Raw genomic sequence first — 21,855 nt, 5'->3', positions numbered from 1 at the left:
AGTCAAAGTCCTGACCTGAATCCAATTGAGATGCTATGGCATGACCTTAAAAAGGCGGTTCATGCTAGAAAATCCTCAAATAAAGCTGAATTACAACAATTTTGCAAAGATGAGTGGGCCAAAATTCCTCCAGAGCACTGTAAAAGACTCATTGCAAGTTATCGCAAACGCTTGATTGCAGTTATTGCTGCTAAGGGTGGCCCAACCAGTTATTAGGTTCAGGGGGCAATTACTTTTTCACACAGGGCCATGTAGGTTTGGATTTTTTTTTCTCCCTAAATAATAAAAACCACCATTTACAAACTGCATTTTGTGTTTACTTGTGTTATATTTGACTAATGGTTAAATGTGTTTGATGATCAGAAACATTTTGTGTGACAAACATGCAAAAGAATAAGAAATCAGGAAGGGGGCAAATAGTTTTTCACACCACTGTATATATATATATATATATATATATAATGTATATACATACATATGTACATATATATATATATATATACATATGTACATATATATATACATATAAATATATACATATCTACATATATATACACACTAGCAAAATACCCGCGCTTCGCAGCAGAGAAGTAGTGTGTTAAAGAGGTTATGTAAACATATACATATATATACATATCTACATATACACATATCTACATATACATATATATACATATATATATATATATATATATATATATATACATATACACATCCACATATATATACATATATATATATATACACATATCAACATATATATATATACACATGCATATACACACATACATACACACACACATATACATATATACATATACACATACATACATACATAGTGCGTTGTAACACAGGCTGTGATTGTTACATGGGAGGGAGACGACAAATCACAGCTTCCCGCTTTCTAATTGGGTCTGTGATTGGTGCTTTGACTAATGCCCAGATCCTACAGTATCTCCCGTTAGGAGAGGTGTTAGGCAAGTGTAATTGAATAGCGGTGCTGCAAGTTTAGCTTTACACCTGTTTTTAAGGCTTATTGACTGAAAGGGGCTTTCATGAAAAAAGTTAGGGCTTTGCTACAGGATACACCCTCCACAAGTTAAGGAAGTAAAAATAAAGGTATATATTTCTGTTTTATTTAAACCTTTTAAGTTTGTATGCGGGCGGTATGGTGGCGCAGTGAAAGGTGCCAGTTAGGAGACCCGGGTTCGCTTCCCTACGTGGAGTTTGAATGTTCTCCCCGTGTCTGTCTGGGTTTCCTCCGGGTACTCCGGTTTCCTCCCACAGTCCAAAGACATGCAGGTTAGGTGCATTGGCGATTCTAAATTGTCCCTGGTGTGTGTGGGTGTGTGCGCCCGGCGGTGGGCTGGCACCTTGCCCGGGGTTTGTTTCCTGCCTTGTGCCCTGTGTTGGCAGGGATTGGCTCCTGTATTTAGGATATAGCGGGTTGGATAATGGATGGATGGACATTTGTATGCATAGCCCCATTTGCCCGTTTTCGTTTTTTTTTCTTTCTTCAGTAATATTTCAGCAAACCCAGAGCTTGTCAGTTCAAATCCTGGTACTGACACCACTGTGTGACCCTGAGGAAGTCACTTCACCTGCCTGTGCTGCAAAAAACAAAACTAATGTAAGAAATTGTACCTCAGATGTTGCAAGTTGCTGGAATAAAGGCGTAAGTCAAATAGATAAATATGTATTATACACATAGGAACTATTCATTTATTTTCAGTTAAGTCATCTGCAGCAAACCTTTATAAATGAGGGTTTCTCCTTTTTAGATAGTGCAAACTGTTTCTTCTTCATTGAGGTTTTCTCTTGGAGAGCTTTTTTCATTTCATTGAAAATTAAAGCAGCAGCTGCCAAAATATGTTTTTTTTTATTATTAATTTTTCAACATTGTGTAAAATAACTTTATAAAGTAACAATAAAGGTTTAAATACTGGTTATCCTTTTACACTAAAATATTACTAAAGAGATACAAAAAAAGTAAAATGCATATGTTGTTTTTCTTTAAGGAGATTAAATATTACTGAAGAAAGAAAAAAAAAAACTAAAACAGTCAAATGGGGCTATGCATACGAACTTAAAAGGTTTAAATAAAACAGAAATATATACCTTTATTTTTACTTCCTCAACTTGTGGAGGGTGTATCCTGTAGCAAAGCCCTAACTTTTTTCGTGAAAGCCCGTTTCAGTCAATAAGTCTTAAAAACAGGTGTAAAGATATTGACAATAAGCTACGTAAACCCACCAAGACATGGAATCGTTTAAATCAAGGCACGAGTCGAAAAACACCATCCCATACTATTAGTTAACGATTAACACATTTCTATATGTATTGTAAGCATACAATACAACTGATAATATGTTGCGCTTATTTATCTGGTGTACCGACATTTTTGCGCTTTTAACGGCTGAAATCCAACGTGGTTTGTGCCCTTCAGAATGAAAACAGTTTGCATTTACCTTTTTAATAAAAAGCGAGCTTTTAAGCCTGAGAAATCACCCCGTAAATGTACACGTTTAATTGCACATGTGTTAATATGTATGCTTACACACTGTTTCTTCTTCATTGAGGTTTTCTGTAGCATGTAGATTGGGGTAATTACATTCACGGCATTCGTAGTCTGAATCACAATCTGATTGTATGGGTGGTTACCTACCAGGTAACGCTTATGGTTGGCCAGCAAGTCAGCTAACATCAGCCACGGTGTCTTCAGTTGTGAGAAGCAGATCATAGAATGGTTGAAAATAGTTTACTGTCAAATAATGCAAAGATTACGTGACACGTGTTTCGCCCTAATTCTTGGCTCATCAGGTGTACACACTCACTGCACTCCCTTACGAGAATCGAACCTCGGACGTCAGCACTAGAGGGGCTTCGCAGCGGTGAAGTATTGCTTTTAAATTTTAATTAAGAAGAAAAGAAAACCTTTTTAAATTGAGGGAAAATATACCAATAACAATTTGTTAAGGATCTGTTTTTTTGTGAAGCTGCCTCCCACAGCCAGCGAGCTGCAGTCCATTACTGTATATGGACAAAAAAGAGGTTCCAGTTATGACCGTTACGCTTTGAATTTCGAAATGAAACCTGCCTAACTTTTCTAAGTAAGTTGTAAGGAATGAGCCTGCCAAATTTCAGCCTTCCACCTACACGGGAAGTTGGAGAATTAGTGATGAGTGAGTGAGTGAGGGCTTTGCCTTTTATTAGTATAGATGATATGGGAGCAGCCGAGACATAGTTTGTTAAAGTCAATTCTTTTATAGTGGCAAGTCTGGAGTCCACACTTTTAAGCAGTAACAAACATCTGATTACCATTTATGTGAGGTAGCATAAAAACAAACAACGAACTTAGACTTTTCAGTAATTATGAAGTTATCTATTGGAAGCCAAAGACCAGTTTTCCTCAACTGTTATTAATCAGGTACTGCTTACTGACTATATTAATGCATGCATAGAGTACTGCAAATCTTATAAAAACAAAATTCAGATATCTAATGAAGTAATTTGGTGACAGTCATTTTGAACAATCTTATTACACAAGTAGCATTAGAAAACTGTTGTAAATGAGTGTCCTGAATAATCTGTGTTGACAGTTTCATGATATTTGCATTTTAATTTTGTTAGTATTAATTATTACATAGTTTCCAATTAATAAAAGTCAAGTATTAATAAATGTGGTATGCTCACATTTAAGGTTAAAGTACATCAAGTAACATGATTCTTTTATTGCTTGTATTGTTGTTTAGTACATTTTTAACATTCATTTTAATTGTTAAATAAAATGGATTTTTTTAAGACACTTGTATTTCATGGTGCTGGAAAGTTCTAGCATGTTACATAATGATCGAACATGCAAATAATAATGTTACTGTACTCTGTACCACTGCTACTGTTAATGAAATACTGAAATTCATTAATGCACCTGTAGAAACTACATGCAAAATTTACCTCTAGCTTAATTTTGCCCAATGTTTTCATTTTTTAATTACAATATTTTTGAAGAGGTTAGAAACTCAGTGGAATCTCTTATATATTTAACTTCATGAATAATCTTTTAATTTATTTTGATAAAGATTTAATGAGCTTAAAGTAAACTGTTATCTTCTTTCTGAAGATGGCATTAGACTTTTTCTTGTAAATTATTATAACAAAAAGTCACAATACTGCGCACAAATGTCTATTTTATATACATGATTTGTGAGCTCTCATTTAAACATCCTCTGAATCTTTGTTTTATATGTATAGCTGTTCAAAACCGAGACAGACCTATGAAGCAACTCTTCACAGTCACTGGAAATACATATTACATGTACCGTGGGGTAAATTTCAAGCTTATTTTATTCTGCACAACATTTTTTTTTATTGTTTCCAACAACCTTGCAGTAAACTATGCACAAAATGGCATATTGCAGTAATATGTAATAATACTCATCTGCTGCCATCTAGCTGCTAAAACAGCTAAGAGATAAAATTGTTTCTTTGTCCTCAATTTTATTTTTCTACTTTCTTGTGCTGCCATGGTGAACAAAGTGTTATTCTAGCAGAATATCATCTAGATTCAAATAGACCTGGGTCCATATTTTACTTAAAAGGTATTTTAGCTGCTTGAATTAACACTGCAACATTAAAACATGTTATCTACTTTCTGTAATTGACTATTTGATCCCTGCTAGAGGAACACATTTGAGTTCCCTTTATCAGTCAGTAAATTTTAAGGAGAGGAGTTTAAAAACAATTACAAAAAAAAAAGCAACACAGCTGTAGTTAATAGTTTCATGTTGTGCTTGAGCAAGTGAAGATTGATCAATCTTTTTGGAAGGATTGTGGCAGTAACCCACTGGGAAACCTCTGTCATACCACTTTAAATGTAATTTTGTGCTTTTTCCAAATGAGGGCTTTCACATGACAACTTGTCTTCCTGAACATTGGAATCAGTCCTACTCTATGCATCTCCTTTTAATCTGTTGCACTTCCTTGCTTAGAAAGAAGTTTATTCTTGATGCAGCCATTTTATTTCTTATTTGGCAATTAATTTTTTGTGATTTGTGTTATACATTTTATTTTGCTAATTATTTGCAAAGATGTGTGCATGCCTAGTGAAAGTGAAGTTTTCAATGAATATAAAAATTAATGCAAACTGGCCCATCCACTGTGTACTCAAGCTTTAACATGATTTAATTCTGCATATTGTTTTACATCAAAGGATCTTTTAACACATGTTAGACGAGAATAAACAAAAACCTAATGCACCATCATTCATACAGCATGTATGTTAGTATGTCATGACACCTGCATTCGCAGATACAGCAGTTTGCACCTATTACGATAGGTGTGTCTGTCTGTCCACATGAAACACCTCAGCCTTTGTGGACACATTTTGTTGAAATGTGACACACTTATTCTTTAAGGAAAGTTGTCATGACATTTCAATTTTCATTGAGAGATCTTGAACAGATTGCACGGTACACTGTTTAAAAATTTCAAAATTTTCCAAAATAAAAAATTGACGAATTTGTGACCTTGTCAGTTTTACAGTTAAGAAACATTCTTTGCGACTTTAAGAACGAATTATTTTACCATTTCAATTTAATCTTGACAACAATTACACCAACTAGTATATTTTGTATATTTTCTTCTTTTTACCAACAATAGCTACTACTGATGGCAAACAGATACCCATTAGAAGTTAGTGAAACACTAGCAGACCATGACTGTGGGCAGAAAGTTACTTATTGTCATTGGCTGCTTAAATATGTATGGGACTGCAGTCCTGTCTGCAAGTCCAGTGGCACACATGCAGAAACTCCTGTATCAGCAATTTGTTCCTGCTTTACAAAGTCTTCCCAGTGGCTGCAGCACAAGCAAAAGAGAATAAGTGCATCAGCACTCAGTATAAAATGCAAACAAAACAAAAGATTATCTAGCAATGACTGGTATACCCTGTGACATTATTCACAAGAGTAAATAAAAATTTACTTAGAATTAACCTTACACTAAACCTATTTTACAGCACCATTATCTGCAGATTACAATGATTCATTATTTCACTGTCAGTATAATTTATTAGGGTGACCAGACATGCGGTGACAGGAACAGTCCTGTTTTCAGGCTATGCGTCCCAATAAATAACTGAAGAATAAAAAAATGGTCCCAGTTTTAACAGGCTGCCTATCTAATGAAACATTGCTCGCACTGAAACAAACATCCTCACAATATATGTAGAACAGCACATACTAAACTGCAAAGGGAACATGAACCTAACCAACCCAAATTGTAATAAATATGTAATAGCATGGTCAAAATTCTTAAGAATAAAAGGTTTGATTAAGGACTTGTGCTCTACTTGAACAGCATTGCAATGAGGACCAAGAACCAGACAAAAACAGAGTACTACCATTTATTTGTTTTCACTTAAGCCATTTGTGTGGAATCATTTGTTCATTTGTGAATGTACCTTCCCCCTGCATGCCCTGATCTGTCACTGCTGCTGATGATGATGATGACTTAATGTAGTTATTAAACAACTGAGGAAGGGCTTTAAGCATAGGCATACAAGCTATACAAAGTGTCCATTTTTGAGACTTTGAAAATCTTCTCACCCTGTAATTTACCATTCACCTGAAATTTGCCTTTCACTTCTATTATTTCCTAATGTTTAGCAAAACTAAATAACTTTGTGTATCATTTCAATGGCCAGAAATACTCAAACAAAGAGAGAATTCATTACCAAAGTGTTTTAAGGTTTTGTTTATTGGCAATTGCAAGTTGTAGTATGTGTGTGAGAGAGTCCTGTCCTGGCCTCTTTTTTTGCCTATTCCTGGAGGGTCTTTGGTCTAGTACTTACTCACTAAACTCATTCTGTTGAGAGCTGTTGCACCTGCACAGTCCCCAAAACCTGATTGTTACCCCATGTGTAAATTTTCTGTATTTTTGGAATCAATTCTAATTCTTTCTTTTGAACAGTTTTAACTCTTAAATATTGTTTGGGTGCCTTGTTTGCACTACATATGAGGTTTCTCCACATACACATTCCTTCAAAATGGTTATTCTCCTTTCCTGCAGTGCTTGATTTAAAGGTTGTTTTGAATGTGTGTCTTACTAAAATACCAGACTTTTTCACACACACTTTTGCAATTCATTCCGGATTATTAGCTTCTGTTGTTGGTTGGTACAGTACGTAGCTGAATCGGTTTGTCCCTCTACCTGTGTAATATTACCAAACATTTGTGGCTCAGTAGCATAATTTTTCTTTCATCAATCCAAAGAACTTTAATAAATTTCATGTTTTCCATCAGAAACTTTGTGAGCACTGAATTTGCAGAAAACCTTTTGCAAATGATTGTAAAGAAAGCTATGTCAGTCTGGTTCAGTGTCTTGTACATTTTTTTTTTTTTTTTGCAGATCAACTATAGTGATTTGTCTGTTTTGCTGTAGCAACCACTCTTCAAATAAGTCTGAAAGCTTTTTTTCATCTTATGATCGTACAGAAAGAACATGCAGTATAAGTTTTTTCAAGGACAAGTGATTAAGCTCAATAACATATAACATTTAGTATATGTCAGATAGTTCTGTGTTGCTTCCTCCTAGCTTGCACCTCACAATTCTATTGTTATCTTTTCCTGCAATGTTCAGACCAAAACTACATACAATATGCCAGATGAGGACCTACACATGCATTTTACAGGTTTATTATAACCTCTGTTAGCTTCTACTTATCATATTGAGCTGTGTAACTCAGCAGTCTGAGTCTTCTTAATCACTTTTTTTAAGCAAGATATGGTTGTGTACAGTGAATTCCCAAGCCTTTCTCATAAGGTGTACTTTTTCACCATTCAGATCCCTTGTTTTGCAATTACATAATCTGCTTTGTGAAATTCACTTACCTTTAATATTAATTATACATACATACATGCCATTTCTTAGAGTGCATATATTTTTCAAATCCTTCTCAGGAGTACCGATGGGTCAGCCCTGTAAATGTATTCAAGTGACTAATTCATGTTTTTTGAACCTTAGTAATAAAGATTCAAAGAAAGGGAGTCATTTGTGATTACTATTTGTTGATGTCATTTTACCTTTGTGTCTTGTAAAATTTAGATTAGCATCTCTTCATTTAACAATTCATTTTAACCACACTTTTTCCAATGGCACCCAGTCTTCTGCCATAACATTTATCTTAGTACAGTTGTTAGCCTGAAACATGTTATTCATACTTTTTTTGAAGTTTTATCTGCAGTTCATTTTCCACAAGCCATTCAAGGTGTTACCTTCTGAGTTCAGGTATTTAGTGATAGTTTCATGTACTTCAAAAGAGTAATACTTAAATAGTTAAAATTTGTAATACTGGTATTTGCTTTGAGCATTGTTTTGAGTTAGTGTTCATCAGATATGACTAGCATCCTAGTATGTTTGAGATGATGCATATATTTAGTACATATTTATAATTAATAATATTTAAATATATTTTAAAACTCCTTACGTATTCCTCTTTAACTAGTAAACTTTTATTTAATGATCAGATGATGTCAACATTTATTGTCATTAACAGGTTTTTATGCAACTGTATGTTTGTATTAATTGTAGTAGTATTGTTACTTGTACAGAGTATAGTGAATTTTTTACTTGCATGTGTGACCAAAATGCAACATGTCACTGCTTTCTGGTGCTTTGATTAATGAGAATATATTAAAATTCACAATTGCTTAGTAATACAAATAGTAATTTTCACCATCTTCTCACAGCAACAGTGTGAACCCTAAATGAGTGGTGTTAGGAATAAGATCAGAACATAGAAAAATCAAGCTGTAGTCTGTTGGTTGGGATATTTAATTTAATAAAGCTTTCTTTTGCAGTCTGCATCTTATTTGGTAAATAGTGTTTTTTTTCAATAACAGTCTTAGAAATTAGATAGCTAACCTTTCAGATTATGTGTAATTTTAAAATGTACGCAGTACAGTGGAACCTCAGTTTGCGGGTAACTTGGTTTACAAGTGTTTTGCAAGACGAGCAAAAATTTTTAATAAATTTTGACTTGATAAACGAGCGAGGTCTTGCAGTTCGAGTAGTATGTATACTTTTTGTCTGCTGAGCGTCATGTGATCACAACTGAGCTGATGGTTCTTCTCTCTCTCGCTGCAGGATTGTGGGCATTCGTCTCCTATTCTCCATCTGAGTCGGCGTGCCTCACTCATAGTAAACATCCGTACGAGTGTATACTGTTTACTACAGCATTAGCATTGTGACTGTGTGTGCGTGCGCTTGTGTGTGTGCTCGCTCGCTCACGTATGTGTGTATGTGTTTGCTCTCGCGCGCGCGCGCGTGTGTGTATGTGTGTGTGCGCATGCGCACGTGTGTTTTTTCTTGCGTGGGCCTGTGTGCTGTGACGTGCGAGTCCCCGTCTTGCACACTAAAACACAAAGCTGAGTCTCAGTATTTTAGCAACACCAGCTTTATTTAAGCTTGAAACAGACACAACAGTCAAGCAAGGCCCTGCGCTGTTATAATGTTCCTTGTATCACCCATCGACGGCAGGCGCTTATAGCATGTCCGCGATCTTTTCGGATTCGCTTTTACAGCAAACTGCTACAGTGCTGGGAGACTGCGATTGCTTTGGGACACTCTTGTCATCCCGTTGGGTGGAATTCCATAAAAGTTTAGAAACTTACTCACACCAGCCATGATTCTTTTCAAAGGTAAAGTGCAGGTTAATTTGTTTTATGTATTTTTACTTAATATTTTGTATTAATCATTTTTATATGAATAGTTTTGGGTTGTGGAACAAATCATCTGAGTTTCCATTATTTCTTATGAGGAAATTCACTTTGATATGCGAGTGCTTTGGACTACGAGCACGTTTCCGGAACGAATTATGCTCACAAACCGAGGTTCCACTGTACTTGTATTTAAAATTCATGTTTTTCAGTTGATAATTTGTAACCTTTTTGTGAGTGCTTTTAAATAAAAAGTTGTTGGATTTTTGTATGTAATTTCTTTCTCAGTTTGGCAATAATTTAGAAGTAATTTGACAAATATAAATAGATTTTCTTAAAGACCCCTGTTTGCTTTTGGAGTGATTGCTGTGCATTGCTTATCTAATGACCATCATTGTGCTGACCATTGATTTTTTTGGCCACTAGGGGTGCCTTTTTTAAAATGTGCAGACATTTGTGTAAAGTAAGGATGACTGCAGTAACCATAGAGTATCTAATATGTTCATTGTTTTCTAATTGATTTTATTTTGAATCTTACTTTTGTGCACTATGATGACAAAGTTGTCTGTTTAAGTTCAACTATTTTAGTTTTTTAATCGGAGATCTGTTGGCTTTATTTTGTAGTAAACCCACATTCTAACCTTCTAAGTCACATTACATCTGTGTCAATTTTGCTATGGTTTAAGACCACAGTTGTAGTAGTATAACTGAGACTGGAGATACCCTAATGTTTGTTGGTATATTAGTTACTTTTTTAAATTTTGGCATTGGATAAATTTGAAATGGTTCCAACCTACATTCATTTTATTTTGTATTACTCGATAGGCACGTGGTTTTGTTTGTTTTATATTCTTAAAATCCATCCATTCATTTTCCAACCCACTGAATCCGAATATAGGGTCACAGGGGTCTGCTGGAGCCAATCCCAGCCAACACAGGGCACAGGACACACACATCCACACACCAAGCACACACTAGGGCCAATTTAGAATTGCCAATCCACCTAACCTGCATGTCTTTGGACTGTGGGAGGAAACCGAAGCACCCGGAGGAAACCCATGCAGACACGGGCAGAACATGCAAACTCCACACAGGGAGGACCCGGAAAGCAAACCCGGGTCTCCTTACTGCGAGGCAGCAGCGGTACCACTGCGCCACCGTGCCGCCTGCTCTTTCTTAAAATAATCTATAATTTATGTTTATCAATTGGGCAGTCATTTTTCCATATCTACGAGCTTATAAGTATATAGAAGAATACAAGTTCCATGCAAATATTTTTTTGTGAAAATATATCCCATAATACAGAAATCCTGTAATGTCTTTTACGTTTTCATGCAACTTTTTTTTTTTCCTTTTAAAAGGTGTATCATCTGCCTTGACTAAATTTCTTAAAGTTAATCTTTTTCAGTTTAATCACGTTTTACTGCTTACAGAATTTCAGGTGATAGTTGTGTGAATTGTGATTTTTGACTAGTGTAAATTATGATAAATAAGCAAAATTATGCAAATGCCTTAAAAATAAAGATAGCGTTTTAATCTCTCATTACTGAATCAACTTGAAATTAATAAGAGGGAAAAACTTTACAGTAGCACTTTTTCTGAGCATGGCTTTTTTAACCACATGGTTGGAGTAAGGGTTGTGAGTCATTTTGTGTTTCACTTAAGTTTCAGAAGTTCAGATTCTGCCTGTGAATAACTTAAGCATTTAAGAAAATACAGTAATAATAATAATAATAATCTCTGTATGCAGTAGGTGGTTTATTTTAATATGTTATGATATAGTCCTATTTTGAGTAAAATTATTTTTGCAGATATGTTTTAGAGTTTGTGACTTTGGATTAGAATCAGGATTTCCACTGCATCTCAAATGTTTTTTACATACATCTTAGAAGTATCCACGAGCCAGTTGTGTACTATTTATTCAAAAAGCTTGTTTTATTAAAGCTAAATGATAGAAAAAATATTCAACAAGTCCTTATTTCCTGCCTGGCTTGTTTAACTTTCGAATATATCACAACAATTGTTATTGAGTATAACCTTTGACAGTTGAACTGCTTTCATTTATTAAGATTTATATGTTAAAAGGAACTTTATACTTGGGTTCTGCAAGTGAAAGGCACACAATTATTTTTATTTTTCTGTGTATATCTTGTACAATATTGGGATATGCAATCATGAAATCTGTTTGATTAATTTTTAACACAAATTGATCATTAGTTGTACCCTTTGTTTAGTCTTTCTTCCTGGAATGCAGAATCGTGACATTATGTATATATTTTTAAAATTTTTTCCTGAAGTCCAAAAATAAGCAGAATATTTGCTTTGTTTGGCAGTTGATTAGTTTACTTAACTCTGGATACCTTTAGAAAACCATTATGATGTTAATCCATTTTCTACAACTGGTTTTCAATAAACTCAGTTATAAAGTCTCATGAGGAATGTGCAGAATTTTATAAAATTTATATCCTACTAAAAATTTAATTTCAACACATTTTTCATTACATATTTACTCATATTTAAAATTTATTGATTTTTTTTTTTTCCCCCCATGAATGGCAGTTTTCCAATTTCTAGATTGTCAGAATTAGTTTGCTGTTTAGAGTTTGTACACACTTCCAGTGTTAGATGTTTATATTTAGGCTTAAAGTATATATAATGTACCATATGGTTGATTTATATATTTTTCTCTTTCCATGATAATTTGCAAGTATTTATGTTGGTATGTTATGGAAGAGAAAATACATTATATATGTTTAAATCAAGTGAAACATATTAATGAAATGTAAATTGTGACAGTTTAGCTGATGCAAGTATTAACGTTAAGATAACTGTTTCCTTTCAAAGAAAGTTCATATATGATCATTTCCTGTTTTATGTCATTGCTACTTTAGAAGTTAATAATTTGTCCAAAACCTTTCTGAATGTTGCAATCAGACATTCAATAAAGAACAGTTTAGTTCAGATTTGACACTATAAACAGCTGACAGATGAATAAGTAGTGCTTCTACATCAGTTGATCAGTTGAACCGTAACAACTCTATCAGTAAGTCATTTTCACCACACTGTGATTTATGTTTATTACTGCCTACTTGTAAAATGAGGGGTTAATGTTATGTTTATAGGAATCACAAATTTGCAGAAAAATTGAAAATGTCATATTTCTAATCGAAGTGATGTCATACTAGTTAAAGGTGGTGTAGTAAATATAGAAACAGTACATCTTATTTTTGTGATAAAGATGTTAACAAATTTTTGTTTAGCTTAAAATATGAAAGTTGCATTTGTCATGTAAGAAGTTGGGGTAGGGATGACACAACTAATGTGTGATAAGTATGTACAACTGTGAATATCCACAAGTAACAGACTAGTCTAACAACAATGACAATAATACAATACTGTGTTATTGTTGTTATAGTGTATAGTGTTAGACCATTTTTCAGTGTGGCGTTAATTAAATTGTATAATATTTTATAGCTTTTTTATTTTAGTGTTATTTAAATTGTTATCAAACATATTCAGTTTGATTATCCAGTGTAATCCTAATAACTATTAAATCATTTTCCATCTTAATTTTTCTTGTTTATGAAAGATAAAAAAAAAAACTGTCAGGTTACTCCAACACTCCTTAAAAGAGGAAACCTTGGAATATCTCTTCTTACATATACATAATATGGATGAGTTGTTATCTCATCTTTAACTCAATCCTTTTTCAAAACATCATTTTGTATTATCAGATATATAGATAACATATTGAAGGTATTTATTGCTGAGTTCAGTTGAATGTTTAAGTTATGCAAATAATTTACCTGTACTTTAAGTATGAGAGTTTGTGTGAATATTAGATATTAAAGCTAAGGTTTAAACTTACGCTGGAACTGCCTCCAAAAAGGTACACATTTTTATCACACTGTACCTTTGGAACTAGAAAGCAGAGGTATATTTGTGCTTGTTTTTAATTAACAATCAGTTAATCATATAATCCTTTCATTTATGTAGTGTCTTTGTACATTCCGAGGAGTTTTACATGCTCATTGTAGCACCTGTATTGAGCTTTTTCCCTCATATGCTTCAGAAAGATTAGGTACATGTTGTGTGATTTGGTCAGGATGACACAGTGAGTCACAGTTTGAAATTGACAACTGTATGGTTTAAACAGCCACATTGCTGCTACATAGCATATACTGCAAATAGGTATACAGATATGATAAATATACTTAACTGCTTTCATTAGAAATCTATAAAGAACAATTTGTTATTTGTTGCCCAAATGCTGTACTTGTAGCCATTTCTGGATGCTTTCAGATTCATGGGTTTGGGCATTTATAAAATTTAGCTTTCTCAGTAAAGTTTATTTTTTATCATAAATTATTCATAACTTGGTAGTGAGTATTGTATTTTTTAAAAGCACATCATGTTGATCTTTTCACACAAATTGGAAAATACAGATAAATGCATTTTTCTGTATTTTGAAAGTACATAAATACAGATAAAATGCCAGACTACTATTCCAATGCTCATTTCTTCCAGAGGGTTTAACAGAAAGGCATGATAGTATAAAGAACTCTGAGCTGAAGCGTAACAATATCAACTGACAGAAGCATTGTGGTGTGGGATTTTCATTCTTTCATTTTTTCTTCAAATAGGTAAAAATAAGGTGAAACCTTGAAGAAAAAATGTGCTTTGGAGGGTGTGTGTATTTTTTTATAGCACTTTAAACTTGAGCAGATTATTTAATATCCAGATAAAGCAGAAAATTAGAAAGTGTATTTGTTAGGATATGTTTTCATGCAGTATTACCAAAATATATTTTATCTATGCAATGTTAAAAGCCCTTTATATTTGCATACTTGATTTCAATTTTTGTAAATTTCTACTATTACTAAATTGTTTTACAGAGCTGAATATTTTGACTTTTAAATAGCCAATTAATTAATAAACTAGTTTCATTTGCTAATATGTATGATTTCTGTATTTGTACATACATAAATATAAAAATATCCAAAAAAACATTTTATAGAAAAAAATCTTGATTGTCTACATATGTCCTTAGCACATCTGAGTAGACATAGTATCGTATAATTTTTAAAATTTCACTTAACTGCTTGAGTGGAAATAATTAGTAGATTTTTAGAGTGTATCTTACGGTTATGAAAGTGAACCATATATGAAATGGTAAGTAATATATGTGCCTAAACCATTTCATTGGAGTGCTGTGCTGGCAAGTATAAGTATTGGGAGAGAAATTATATATTAGGAAATGCAGGTCCATATGTGTAATACTCTACAATGACTTTCAAAATATAAAGCCAGCAATCATCCTAAGAGAAAGAATTAACCAATAACAATATGGTGCACTGGGAAAACTTCATTAATTGATAACAATTTTGACCTTTTAGCCCTATAAAATTAAGTGTAGGTTGTAGATGCTCTTTATGCATAAACTTAAGGTTAGATTATAGTGAATCTCTTACTTTTGCAGAAAGTAAAATGTTAAGTACATATAACTTTTCAGTTTTTCATCCAGTTTATATGCCAGTTTCCTTAAATGAAGATATACTAAGTGTGTGTGTGTTTGAGAGAGAATGAGAGAGCGTATGTATATGTGTGTGTGTGTGTGTGTATATATATATATATATATATGTGTATATGTGTATATATGTGTATATGTGTATATATGTGTATATGTGTATATATGTATATATGTGTATATATGTATATATGTATGTGTATATATATATATATATATATATATATATATATATATATATATATATATATATATATATGTATATATATGTGTATATGCGCGTGTGTGTGTAAATCCTAGCTTAGATTAATTGGTAATTAATTAATCTTGCTCACCTGTTGTACTCTTGGCCCTAAAATTCAATTTTGGAATATGCATGTGCAAAAATGTCTTCCATTTACTTTCTTATTAAAATGTTTCATGGCTGCTTAAAATTATTTTGGCAAACAATACACTTCTTTTAAATAGAGCACCTTAAATATGGAAGCCACGGACCAGTCCTAATTGGTGGGGAACTTTATTATGAAGATTATATTCAAGTTAATATTTCTAAATTGTGAAATTTTTATTATGTTTTGCAAATGAAATGCCTGAGATGTTTCTTACCTGAATTTAAAGAGGTATCATGTTTGTGTATGTATGTGTGTGTGTGTGTGTGTGTGTGTTTTTATGTGCATATGTTTTTGTTATTTAATTTTAACCTATGTGGTCCACTGTTTTGTGAGTTTCAGTGTGTGAAAGAGACCTGAAAGTTATTGATGTATTTGGAAAGAAAGTTATTTTTGAGGTGTAGTTTTATAAGAGAATTAGACTGAGTTTGCTGGTTATGTTGCCACAAAGTTTTAATTCAGACTTTTTTTCCCTTCAGTATGTGTTTAATTAAATGAATATTTAATTACTCATTTATTACATATAAAAGTGAATAAAATGAGAAAGTCTGACAGTACATAAAATGTAAATTTTTAAATCTCAGCACATTTCTTTTGTAAAATGAATGGGTCTATTTTAATAACTTTTTTCTTACATTTAAATTATAGAAAAAAAAAAAATTTTAACTGAACACAATGTGTTGTTTTTGGTAGCACTGTTCAGAAGACCTTTGTAACAGTTGATAAATCATTCAAAGGACTTCACAAATAAGTGTTCACTATGGGTACACTATGCTTTGAAAACACTGACTGAAGCAATTTGAAAATGAAGACATTTGGAATTTATTGGAAGATTTGATATGTTTGCTACTTAATGCCAAGCAGATCTCTTATGCATTATCAACTTGTAAGTAAAGTGTATCGAATGGCCAAATTGTACACACAGTCTGCTTTTGCTCATATGCAGGGGTTCTGAAATTATGTAGTGTTTTCATTGTGTGGGCTGATGTTATCTTACAACTATAGCTTAACGCATGTAGAAATACTCAAACTAATGTATATAACATTTTAAACAGCAGTAACACTCTTTGCTGTAACAGTAAAAAAAAATGGATTGAAAAGTTTTTGTTTTTTAATGAAAAATATAGGTTTTGGTTTTTTTAAGACATCTACTCTTTTCTGGGTATTCATCATTTATTCTGCACGTTTTCTATAAATGACTTTATGCTGAAACAGTTTGTTTCATGTTACTATGCTGCAAGAAATTTTCTTGATAAATATGATATTCTAAATAGTGTAAAGCTGACCTTCCTAAAATAAGAATAATACAAATACACTAAGAATTATCACTTTTAATTTATTCTTACTGCATTTTGTTGTATTTGCAGTCATTCATGCTCATTTGCATAGTGCTTTGTACTGTCTTATGTTCATAATCTTTCATTCATGGTGTAGTATGCAATAGTATACTTCATTGTTTTAATTTTTTAGTTGTTAGCTAGTCTCATCTGCTTGGCCCATATGGATAACACAATTTTATTTTGTTTGCTTGTAAAACAAAATACAATATGAAGATCTTTGAACTTTTCAGTATTTAAATGCAATACCAGATGTCTGTACATTTTATTTGTCAAGTTGCTAAACACATGATCTGTTAACTGAATATTAATGTGTTGAATTTATAAAACAAGTTTTCAATATCTAAATGTGTATGCATAATGTTAATAATGAAACTTGCATCATCATTGCAGATAAACTGGCATATGACTGAATTTTAAATTCTATCAAGGTTTTGCTAAATTTGTGGTGATAGATTTTTCAAGCTTTTATTAAAATACATTATTTATATCCTAAATTATTGCAGGGATTATTTACAAGTACATTATTCTTAGAAACAACAATTAAAATATTATACTTGTGTGTGTGTGTGTGTGTGTGTGTGTATATATGTGTATATATATATATATATATATATATATATATATATATATATATATATATATATATAATAATAATATATAAATTCAATATTTCTACTTTGAACTTTAAAATTGCTTCCTTTATAATTGAATGATTTGTACCCTGCAAAACATGTACATATTTTGAATATAAAGAGACAAGGAAGTGGATAATATGACTTATTTCAAATAAGCTGCTCGTTTTTTTTTTTGTTTTTTTTTTTACAAATCTGTTGATGGTCAAAATGTTATAAGATAAAAAGACGTCAGAATCAAAATAAATCATTGCATGATTGTGAATTCAGCATAACGGACGACTAAGACATCACAAATCTTTACCTTTCGTTTTTAATGGGAATTGCAACTGTCATCAGTACTTTGGAAACTGAATTTTAACATAATGAGGAGCATATAAGCTTTTTTTGTGGTGGGTGGGGGGAATTTAAATGGAGATGGGAGCTGTTACGGGAAATATCTAAATATATTTCAATAAATCCCCAGCAATTATGGAGTTAAACCGTAGCTGCAGAAATATGGTGCAGTCTGAACCGATCTGGCAGATAACTGTGCTCGTCTCTCTGTGTTTGCTTTTATTATTTCTTTCCTATACTGTAAACAAATGGGTTTATAAAAATGTATTTTCTTATTTCCAAAAAATCCTTTATTGCATTTATAACATTTGGCACAGTAGAAATTATTGGTGCTTTTACAAGATAAACCTGTAAAGATTGATTTTGGGCTTTTAGAAAGACTTCTCTGTATAAATGGATATTTACTGCATTCTTAATAATATCATCTAAAAATTTCAGAATGCCCTTTTAAACAGGTTCACCTTCATTTCTTAAAGTCATTACATAATCTTTAACTTTCTCTTTTTTTAAATAGAAGTTACAAGTTAGAAAATAGTTTAAATTTATTTTTATATAATCTGCCTCTCTTATCAGCCCATAGTAATTTATTTTTATATATAAGCATATACAAGAAAAGTCTTTATTTTGCACACTGTACAAAAACTTACTGTCCTTTTTTTGTGCATTCTATTGCATTTTACTATAAGGAAAGGGAGAGGGGAATGTTAAATCTGTGTCTCCTGTACCTTCTCCTTGGTGTGAGTTTGAATTATGTAGGGCTCAGGTATAGTGGTGATGGTTCTGGCCGTATGTAGAGAGTTGCCAGTGCTGTTCTCTGTCCAGTGAGCCCCATGTGCTGGTTTGTAGGTGTTATAATTTATGTGATCGTGGATATTGGGCAAAACTACTGCCCCTTCTCCTGGTATACTTGTTGCTGTTGATGCTGGAGGTACATCCTCGTCTACTTGTATGATTTCTATAGTCCTGGCAGCAGCCACAGTGCTCCTCTGCTGGTGCCTTTTACGCAGTTTATAGAACACTATCAGCATGACTGCTGCTAATAGAGTGACCGCCACAAAGCAGCCAATGATTATTTTGGTGGTCTTCATGACCTCATCCAAACTAGTAGGCGGCTTGTCTGTGCCATTTGCAGTTGGTACTGACATATGTTTTGGTGTCTTAGTATTTTGTAGAAGTACGGTGGGAGTGGAAATAAATGCTGGTTTGTACTCCGTAGAAGGCGTGGTTACGGCTTTCATCTTCGGTAGCATGTTATCAGATGTTGGTTCTACAATCTCCACAGTGACAGTTGTGAAATAGCTCAGGTTGGAGGTGTTAAGCTCAGCAGTGCTCACATTTACATAGGCTGAAGCATTTGAATTTCCTGCCACATTGGTTACCATGCATGTGTAGGTTCCAGTGTCTGTTAATAAAATTCTGGAAAAGTTTAATGTTCCATCATTGAGAACTGATATTCGGGGGTGGTTTGAACCATGACTTAATATTGTGCCATTAGGGAGCAACCACCTAACAGAGGACATAGAGGCTGTGCGGCACTTGAGTTCAGCCACTCGTTCTTCAGAGATGTTTACATCCCTTGGTGCATCCACAATAAAAGGTGCTGAGCACTGAAAACTGCTCTGGTCAATCTCCACTAAATATTTACCCCTCACTTGGGGTGGTGCATGGCAACGACCACAACATGTAGAGTTGGTAGGGATATATTCTCGCAACCACCATGACAGCCAAATAATGTCACAGTCACAGTTCCATGGGTTGTGATGCAAATGTAACTCCACTAGATACCTCAGTGGTGCAAAAAGATCATGGGGTAAAGAGGTGAGGTTATTGTGGGCCAGATTTAACTCTACCAGTGCTGTAAGGTCATCAAAAGCATTCCGTTCTATTAAGTTGATTTGAGAGTTCATAATCCAGAGTTTTTTCAGAGATTTAAGACCCTGAAATGATCCCGGTTTAATTTCAGGAAAATGGTTTTCTGACATCTCCAGTTCTTCCAGTCCAACCAGTGGTGTGAGATTTGGCATTTCCCTAATATTACACATTCCAAGGTTAAGGTATTTCAAGTTGTATAATCCCTCAAAAGCACCATCTGAAATATACTCCAATTTTTTGAGCTCCCCCAAATCCAGCCGCATCAGAGATGGTACCCGATTAAAAGCATAAGAGGGTATACTCTCAATGGGGTTATTCCTGAGCCATAACTCACGCAGTTTAGATAAATACTCAAATGCTCCACTTGGTATAACTGTCAAGCGATTATCAAATAGCTCCAAGGTGTTCAAACTTGTCAAGCCATTAAAAGCACCGACCTCTATCTGACGAATGGAGTTTCTCCCCAGCTGCAGTACTTCCAGGTGGTGGAGATGTCGGAAGGTGTCTGCCTGAATCATTTGAATGTTATTCTCCATCAAGTTGAGGTACCGGGTATTTGAGGGGATGCCTTGAGGGACCTCCCTGAGGCTGCGGCGAGTGCAGACCACTTTACTGAACTGGTTACTGCACGAGCAGACAGCTGGGCAGCTCTGGGGTCCGGCGGAAGCTGCACACAGACTCCACATTCGTACCATGAGGTAGACTACAAAAAGCAGGGCGGCATTCCAGGTACGGTGCACAGTTACCTGCCACAAGAGACTCATGATGTGGCACGTTCATAATTCAACATCGTCTGGGATTTGGCACGGAATGGAGAACTGGCCCTACCCCGGTTTAAGCAAGACTCTGATTCTTTTTTCCATCTACAGTGCAGGAAGGTGCTGAATAGAGAGGGAGGGAGAGAGAGAGAATGACATGGAGATAGATCAGAGAGGAGTTAAAATTGAATGAAAGATAAGAGACAGTGAAGAATACTTTCAGGCACCTACCTCTGTAGAGTTTTGTGAAGTCCTTCAGTAAATGTTTTTTTTTTTTGTTTTTTTAACACATTCCTTCTTCAGCCATTCTTTAGGCTAATTTGACAAAGTAAGTTACAATGAAGATGAAAACAATCTGGCAAAAATGGCTCCTAGTAAAATCCAGAAGCAGCAGCATTTAAAGATGTTGGTTTAGATGTAAGGCCCAATAGACTACGCAGGTGCACAGATTCCCCCTCAGCTCTGGAGAGTCGTGTCATCAGTAGTCCAACCGATTGTCCTTGGAAGCAGATGCTGGACACTGTAGACAGTTTTCTGCAAAGCTCCATTGCTGTAGTATAATTGTCACCAAGAAAAAAAGAACTGTGCAGTATGTAGAAATTTCTTTTCTCTTTTCTACAGCTTCTGTATTTCTACCCCCCTTTTGCATTCCAAGGAAAATCTTCTCTTCTCTTTCCCACTTGGTTTGCTGTGCTGCACTTAATTGTTACAGCTAAACGCTGCACATTGCAGTCACTAGATTCCTTTTTTTTTTTAAATAAAAACTCGCTTAGCTCTCCAGCCCGTAGATGCAGCAGCTGCAGCCTGCCTCCTGCACAGTTAGCAATAATCCGTCAATTTCTCTAAAAGGAGGGGGGTGGGGGTGGGCCAGGGTTTGGGGGGGGGGGGGGGGGGGGGGGTAGAGACTTTGAGCACAGCAATGTTGAGGAGGGTTGCTTGAGAGTGCTCGTGCTCTCTCTCTCTCTCTCTCGAAATGGGTGAAGAAAACACCCACACATTAAAAAAAAAAAAAAAAGAGCGTATTTTGTATGACGAGCCCTTGGTTTTAAAAGATTCCACAAACACAGCTTCTCAGCTTTACTCCTTGTAGCTCCTGATTTATCCTCGTTTGTTTTGAGGTAGTGAGTTGTAGCATTAGTCTTTTGTTACTGTTAATAACATCTTTTTAGCCTGTGGACTGCAGCAATAGACTGAAGTGAAGCAGCATAAGCAAAAAGAAGAGAGGCATGGGAAAAGCCTGTCTACAGTGGCTTTTTTTCTACATCTTCTTTTTCTAATTACACTT

General features: G+C 34.2%; 2 protein-coding genes across 2 annotated transcripts in view; one reads left to right on the top strand and one right to left on the bottom strand.

Moving 5' to 3' along the window:
- The window catches only part of snd1 (staphylococcal nuclease and tudor domain containing 1), a 535,431-nt gene that overhangs the window by 276,858 nt on the left and 236,718 nt on the right, over positions 1–21,855 (top strand). The gene's annotated exons all lie outside the window — the stretch shown is intronic.
- Positions 17,993–21,855, bottom strand: part of lrrc4.2 (leucine rich repeat containing 4.2) — a 4,267-nt gene continuing 404 nt past the window's right edge. The window contains exons 1-2 of the mRNA XM_028814883.2: positions 20,802–21,855; positions 17,993–20,693 (exon numbers count right to left, since the gene is read on the bottom strand). The exon at positions 20,802–21,855 is cut by the window's right edge and continues 404 nt beyond it. Coding sequence (XP_028670716.1) covers positions 18,645–20,576 — 1,932 coding nt within the window. The 5' untranslated portion in view covers positions 20,577–20,693; positions 20,802–21,855 and the 3' untranslated portion in view covers positions 17,993–18,644. The remainder of the gene's footprint in view (positions 20,694–20,801) is intronic.

Source organism: Erpetoichthys calabaricus, chromosome 1 (assembly GCF_900747795.2).
Source record: "Erpetoichthys calabaricus chromosome 1, fErpCal1.3, whole genome shotgun sequence".
NCBI classification, from domain to species: domain Eukaryota; kingdom Metazoa; phylum Chordata; class Cladistia; order Polypteriformes; family Polypteridae; genus Erpetoichthys; species Erpetoichthys calabaricus.
The sequence above is the reverse complement of the archived record's forward strand: the minus strand, read 5'-3'. Positions and strand labels throughout refer to the sequence as shown.